The sequence below is a fragment of the Corticium candelabrum genome, chromosome 22 (assembly GCF_963422355.1).
Source record: "Corticium candelabrum chromosome 22, ooCorCand1.1, whole genome shotgun sequence".
Lineage (NCBI taxonomy): Eukaryota > Metazoa > Porifera > Homoscleromorpha > Homosclerophorida > Plakinidae > Corticium > Corticium candelabrum.
Window position 1 is genome coordinate 3,654,473 of NC_085106.1, and position 7,274 is coordinate 3,661,746.

Here is a 7,274-nt window from a genome sequence, read left to right on the forward strand (position 1 = left end):
CTCCCGTATGTTGAAACTCCCGTATGTGACGTATGAAGGTCAAGCGTTTGAAGCACGCGCGTAAAATTTTGGCGTTCTATAACCGACATTTCGACGTCCACAAGCCGTATCAAGTACTAGGTAAGTTAAACAATACAAAAATAATCTCGACTTGTGTTACCTATTTTCGTATGATTTTTATTTTACAACGAGTCTGCTGGACGCGTTTCCCGACAATAGCGTGCTCTACACGTGCACTGGAATTTGTATTAAGTCTTAGTAGAAGCTGCATACCCGGATTACTGTTCGGCTGGATCAAGGACCCCGGACGAGGTCCTAGTCACGACGCACTTTCAACATACTGGAAAGTGCAAAATCTGCAAAATGTATATTTTGAAGTCATGTTGTTTGGTTTTCACAAAGTAGTGTGGAATAGAGGGGAAACGGTGGATATAGATAGGATGGGAGGTGGGTCTATTGGTGCTAAATATAGCAGCTATGTGAAAATTTGTTTGTGATGAAGCAATTTGTTTGTGATGAAGCACCACACATGTAATTTACCGCACCACACAACACAACATACCACACACCACACACGTAGACCACAGGCTTTCATGCACACCACACAGGCAGGACAGGAGGAACGCACACATGGGCATACACAACATGGACACACACACACACACACACACACACACACACACACACACACACACCACACCACACCACACCACACAGGCACACACACTGTGACACACATTACTGTCAATTGCTCTGTAAGTGTACCAACCAATAAGCAAGTTGACTATTGATCAAAACTAAAGAAAACTAACCAACTCAAGCACTCTGTTATTTCCATTTGATACGGATCCACTGATGCGAGCTGTGAATACCATGTTTAAAATGTTTAATTAATTATATTGTCTTAAGCATGAAAATATATTTCAACATATTTTATAAACCTGTAATATTTCTTTTATTTAATTGCTATACTTACAACTGCAGCATTATGAACACACTCTACCGTGTCTATAGTACCATAGCTTTGTTATCATTAATGATTTTACTTAGAAACAATACAATATGTATTAATTTATTTATTGTGCAACAGTAGTTTGGGGAGGCCATAAGTTCAAAAGCGATAAAATTGTTTAATTATTATTAATTTAATTTAATAATTTAACTTAATGTAAGGTCAGACCAACTAATTTTTTATGCTTGGATATTTGACACGAAACGTAGACCGACTGATTAAAAATGAATGGTCATGTGACATTTCGAGCATGTGCAGTTTTCACTGCACTGCATACAAATGTGAGACAACAAAATAGACACTAAAATGTAAGACACCGATACCGAGCAGAACGCGGTAACAGTTACTGGACCACATGCACTGTTAACACTTGCGGAGTCATTCAGACATTGGTGCATCAAAGTTTATTTTTGTTTCGGTCAAGCTCAAAACTGGACCAGTGAATCCGAGCATAAAAAATTTAATTGGTCTGGCCTAAATTAAATATTTAATTTTATTGGTTTAGTGTAATTATGGTATACATACATCATGCATGTATATTCTCGCAATGATGACCATCACACATACTGAGAATGATCAACCATGTTTCACAATATGCAACATCTATCTAAGTCACCACTAGTAGTCTACTGTATCTACCTTCGAATATAAGCAATAACCTGTTACTGTATAAGATGGCTGTCTATTGATTCTCAATTCTGACTCATTGCTTTCCTCTTCTAACTTCAGTAGATGGAACGTTTGCTCAAGTTGCCCTGAAATCAAAAATATACATTAAAGAACAGCTGCCGAAATATTTGGACGGACCAGTTCAACTTGGTATCCACCCCACAACAACACAAAAATGAATATCTAATACGTGTGTCTGGCTTTTAGTGACGACATCTTGTGTTCTTTCTGAGGTTAAGTCTCTCGGTGTTGAGCTTCTTGGTGCAACACTCGTCCTCAAACGATTTCAGCAGAGAAGATGCTCTCATGGAAGCAAACCGATTCCCGCCATTGACTGTATAAGGAGTCTGTTGGGTGAGTGGGCTGTGCACACGTCTCATTAATTCATAGCCGCTGATGGCTTCTTGATGTATTCTCAGGTGCAGAGAATCCACACCACTATTTAGTGGCCACACAGGATGTGGAGTTGAAGCAAAGCTTGAGAGAGGTAGCGGGTGAGTCAACAGTTGTCATAATGTGAAAAGTTCCAAGACGCTCATCGTCCAGTATGGCTGTCGCTCTGTTTTCTCAGTCTGACAGTCAGATTGCTAGTCTGCAGACGCTGTAGTCACCTAGACAAACTTAAACCACAATAGAGCGGATTCATTGCCTGATATTAGATGGGGTGCAAAGTACTGTACCTACACCACACTAATCATATCACTGATTCCCATTTGAAAATAACTAAGTTCTCGATGTTAAGTCGTTTCATAAAGGGAGGAATCACTAGTTGCAGACTGGAACTATTAATTATTTGAAACAAAAAAAGAAAATGAGATTTTAAAATAGTAAATTTTGAAAAATGTTAGGGTTTGTTTGTGTGGCTTTGCATGATAGTAAAACTATATTGTTTGTAAGTACAAATGAAAATTGACTTACAGAGGAACTGAGGAATCCTGGTAGCAGATGGAAGTGAAAGGATACTAACAGGGCAACAACTGAGGATGTTCAAGGAATCATTTAGTGAATTGATTTTATAAACATCCATCTGTTGGAATAATTCATGTTCAAAGAACACACAATTACACATTGTATATACAGGGGATAGCCCTAGGACTCCATTAGGGTTTCCTCAATTATACGATGACATTAGGGTTTCTTCAATTGTCACTGTCATATATAGTAACTAAACAGTCCACCAACAGAGTGACGCATTGCACCTCAACAGATGTAGGTGTGTAAGAGCTAATCAGTTTCAACAGTTTGTACTAAAGCAACACAATCGATATTGCTGGCGACTCTTCATTCTCTGATTTCTCAGTTGAATTGGAATGATAAGATGCAATGATGAGATCGCAGGAGAAGTTAATTTGACCTTGTCATCTCTGTGATAAGACACTGAAACACCATGAACTCACCCATTATGTGTGCAGACCTCATATTGTTTACACTAAGAATTACCCCTAATGTTTTCCCAACAACTTGTTGCAATTCTGTCACACTCAAGATGATGAGGAGAGTCCTATTGTTATGCAAGATGAAAGAGTGTACCTCTCATCAGCTTATGACTAAACTGATAGTATCAGAATGATGGAGGTGTGCCTTTCAGTTTGAATCAGAGCATGTCGGCATCTAGAGGTGAAGACTGGTTTCTCTCTAACTGAAAAGGTCAATAACTCGCGTTAAAAACAATGGGAAGTAATTATAACGGAGGATTTAGTTGCAGGTGTAAGTGTCATGCAACAATCAGGAGGCATTCTGCCAGCTCTATCAGTCGGTAGGACGCTTTTAGTTCCCCAGACTGCGTCATAGACTCCGTGTCAAACAGTGAATAATACTGGTGGTACGATGTTCGTGCAACTGGTCATTGTTCGATTCCCGGCCAGTGCCGTTGGCACTAATATCCCGCCCACATGTTGCACCACATAATGCCACGAGCGGCAGGCGACTAATGATTGATGCGATGTGTGATAAAAAATATGAATGACTTTGTCTTGTGTCGGGTAACGCGTTCAGGTGTGCCGATAGTACACATTTGTCACAACGCTATCACGATTGACAGCCCGTCCGTTGCGTCGAAACGACAAGCCAACGAGGTTCACACCCGCTTTTGCATGTGCGACAGTTCCATCGGCGACACGTTCACAACTTCTTTTTGCTACCGCAGGTCGCTCGTTCCGACTCCCGCCTATCGCGTCACGAACGAGAAACGCTCGAGCAGTTGAAACGCGCCCTACCACACGAAGAGCAGCGACGAACTCGAGGGAGACGGCGCCGCCCGCAGGGACCAAACCCGCTGTCGGTAAAACGAAAGAAGGAGACAATGAAAGTGGTGAAGAATCCCGACAAAAGAAAGGTCAGTAATCATAGCTGCCAACAAACGCTAATGTAGCGCAATCAGCTGTTCGTATTTTCCTAATTGATTTTGAATGCAAATGAGGACGTTAGGTGGTCGAACTTCTGGCCGCCTTCGTCTCATTTGTCAGTTGTTATTTCTTCACGTTTCCGATGTATCTCTTGCAGAAGACACGGCGGAAGCCGAAGCGGCTCGGAAAGAACGCCGATTGAAGTGGGAAAATTGGTTTGTTTGTGATGACTAAGCAGATTGATATCTATGACTCGACCCTCTAATTTGTTTTTGAGGATACAGTTTCGACGCAGAGATAAGTTGCTGTACAGATGGCTATGTTTTCTCTATTTCTCGTAACAAGGAAAATAAACTATCAACTATATACAATCTATTCGAATTGTGCTAGAGATGTGCGTGGGCGGATCTCCGCTGCCTCGGCACATTTACCTAAATTACGTTAGCGTTCCGAATAGTCTTCTCCCGTTCGACAGGACGTCAGTCAATACGTAGTTCACCGTTCTCCTTGTCGGACCAGCCGTGAACGAACCCGATGAGTCGTTATGTACAAGGCGTTGTGTATTTACACCAGACTTCACTCCCAGCGTGGCACTTTCGGTTAGGCGCGGCCTACAAGTCACAAGACACGCGCAACGTGTTAGTCGAGGGCGTGGTAAGCGATTACATCAAAACGCGCGCGAGGACGGGAACAAACATTGCGGACGCGCAGAAATCGATTCGCACGATGACAACTAGCTTGCCCGTTCGTGTTTGTCGCAAGCCGAGACGCGAATGGGCGGCGGGTCGAAACGTGAGGTAAACAGAAAAGCGTGCGGCTGAGCGTCGGCATGGTGAGAACATGCCCACTCCAAGTGCGACGGAAGTGGAGGAAAACAAATCAGAGAGAGCGAAGCCAGAACTCACCTGATCATCTAGACGGGTCTCTCGAACGTGTAGAAGACTTGGACGATGAATGAGTAGACGGTGGTGACGATGTGTAATAGATAGAAGGCTTTGTCGTGGTAGTGCAGCTGGATTCGGCCTCCTAACGCGTCGTCCATCGCATCTGCGCATTCTTTCAGCTGTCGCCCGAACTCTCTGGCGCTGATGTTTGTTTCAGACATGTCACCTCGTCTCGAACACGCGTAAATTCGTCGACACCGTCGAGCAATGACTGCTGGGTTACGCAATGATTCCTTTGTGGTGCAGCGATGGGACGTCACTTTTGAAGGTCGTCGGTGATTGGTTGGCAACGCCCATTGGAGTTTGGCCAACGGTGACGTCACTAATTTGTGGGTTGGGTTTGACCAATCAGCGATTGGCTGTTTGAGAATGGCGCCAGAGTCATGAAGCGTGTTCGTGCACGTTGTGCCCCGGGGCTTTACCTGTGATTGGGGATTTCCCGTACGTGTAGAACTGAAATTGGTCTTGTTGCGTTCCAATTGTATCTCAAGAGTTCAACTTGCTTTTGCATGCGATTGCAGGTCAGCCAGTCATGAGTTTGATGGTACAGTAATAATACATACAGATGAGGGGCGCCGCGCCGCCCGTCTAACCTAATTTTTTTGAAGAAACAAAGTGAAGATCCTGTCTAAACTCACCGTGCATGTTGCAAACGTTTCGATTACAGAATATAGAAACTTCGTCGTTCCCTTTTCTTGTGTAGTTTGTTTTGCTTGCATGTCTGATTAGAAGGAGTCCCCGTATGTGAAAGTCGCAGGCGTTCGCGTCTCTTTGTCTAAACGTGACATCGGCAGGCACACGCGTCTATGTGTGTTGCACTATTTGTGAGATGAACTATCCAGCGTAGATATCAGAGGTCTAGACATGTCTGGGTTTCGACTGTCTGTAGATATGAACAGGAGTGCGAACGAACCGCTGCTTGTTTCGGTATGCCCGTCGTCGCTGAAGGCCACTTCGCTGCTACGTATTACGAGAATACGTGCAGGAGAGACTGAGAGAGAAGTTTAGCATGTCACGTGATCACAGCCTTCCTCGGCCACAGTGACTGTTGGAGCGTTTCATTGTTGTCTGCCAGCATGACCGTTTGTTTCTGCTGGCTACGCCTTCGGGTAAAAAATCTTTGTGGCTGTCATCTGGTTTATTTAATATTTGTGTGCTGAGATGTTTATTGACATCAGTCTAATTAGAAGATTATTCATTGAACGTGGTATGGATTGTGGTTGAGATGTTGCTGTTGAGGTTATGAGATGTCTCACTGTAACTGTTGTGTGTAGGCAACTTTACACGTGAGATTTTCTTGAATTGTTGTGTGTTTGGGTTGTCACTTGGATGTCTAGTCAGGCAGGTTAATTGTTTTGAAAGCAAAGTCCTGAAGCATTGCAAGACTGTTTCTATTTACTTTGCAAGTAGAGTTATTTAATTAAAATGTTGTGTGGCCAGGCTTGTACATAAGCCGGTTTGCCAGCAGACCTTTTTCGGTACAGGCTTCAATTCAGGACAGGCTTTAGGCAATGACAGTCTGTCATTGCTAGTTGCCTTTCTACTCTCACAATCATATCTGACTAGCATTCAAATCATTTTGGACAGAACGATGTATTGTATTACAAGACAGCTACAACAACAGCGACAGTAAAACAAAAGCAGAAAAACATCGCAAGTTAACGATTTTGGAAGAGCCCGTAGTGACGTCATTCGGTAATCATGTTATCCCACAGGAGCTGTTGCAGCTGCATCAAGGTCTCGTACTTCAGTGGTATATCTTTGCTTACTGCCATGGCCTGATCTTCATCTGCCTCGTTGTCTTTATCATTTTAATCACTGTTGTAACACATCAAGGTTGATCCATAAGCATTGACTAATGTTCTTGTTGCATTGACGTTTCAATGTTATGGCATATCACTTCTGATCAATCAGAGCAAGATTTCTATTTTGTTTGCCGTGCATGCATTGAATGATCTGCATGAATAATGACAATGCCCATTAACGGGGTCGATATCCATTGTTTGAACATTCACTAGTCAGGACTGGATGTGTTTTGCCTTTTCCTTTCATGCATACAACATTGTAGAGTGTAGTAGTGAAGATGTACAAGTTTTGTATGTTATTCTTTGTTATGTGTAGGTATCGCTGTAGTATTGCATTGAAGCGGCTGTATTATCAAGGCTATGGTAGATGCTTGAGGATATCAGATGCAAGTTCTTCAGCTCAATTTGACGTTGGTCTGGCTTGTCCTTACTGCTCTCGTTTCATAAAGGAAACATGTGTCAATCTTTACTTCTTGCCAAGCAGTGGGGGATCGAGAGA

General features: G+C 42.9%; 1 protein-coding gene and 1 long non-coding RNA gene across 5 annotated transcripts in view; both read left to right on the top strand.

Moving 5' to 3' along the window:
* On the top strand, nt 1–4,388 carry LOC134197050 (rRNA-processing protein UTP23 homolog). 3 transcript variants are annotated; one of them, XM_062666291.1, is made up of 8 exons: nt 1–120; nt 1,742–1,831; nt 1,889–2,035; nt 2,101–2,175; nt 3,677–3,756; nt 3,828–4,016; nt 4,184–4,241; nt 4,304–4,388. In XM_062666291.1, the coding sequence occupies exons 1-7, from the start codon at nt 33–35 to the stop codon at nt 4,226–4,228; spliced, it is 714 nt and encodes a 237-aa protein (XP_062522275.1). In that variant the 5' UTR covers nt 1–32; the 3' UTR covers nt 4,229–4,241; nt 4,304–4,388. The 3 variants fall into 3 exon arrangements, with proteins under 3 accessions (XP_062522275.1, XP_062522276.1, XP_062522274.1); XM_062666292.1 differs by having other exon boundaries at nt 4,311–4,388; XM_062666290.1 differs by having other exon boundaries at nt 4,184–4,316.
* A 1,350-nt stretch (nt 4,389–5,738) lies between these two features.
* Nucleotides 5,739–7,274, top strand: part of LOC134197391 (uncharacterized) — a 2,521-nt gene continuing 985 nt past the window's right edge. The window contains exons 1-3 of one of the 2 annotated variants that reach the window (XR_009972640.1): nt 5,747–5,794; nt 5,860–6,079; nt 7,092–7,274. The exon at nt 7,092–7,274 is cut by the window's right edge and continues 182 nt beyond it. This is a non-coding gene — a long non-coding RNA (uncharacterized LOC134197391). Of the gene's footprint in view, nt 6,080–7,091 lie in introns of both variants that reach the window. The other variant, XR_009972639.1, reaches the window with a different exon arrangement.

Bases quoted from the DNA above. Each gene is read 5' to 3' on its own strand.
- LOC134197050 (XM_062666291.1), top strand. From the start codon at position 33: ATGAAGGTCAAGCGTTTGAAGCACGCGCGTAAAATTTTGGCGTTCTAT. The intron at 2,036-2,100 runs GTGAGTGGGCTG...ATGTATTCTCAG, and splicing joins CTGTATAAGGAGTCTGTTGG to GTGCAGAGAATCCACACCAC. The intron at 2,176-3,676 runs GTGAGTCAACAG...TAACGCGTTCAG, and splicing joins AAGCTTGAGAGAGGTAGCGG to GTGTGCCGATAGTACACATT.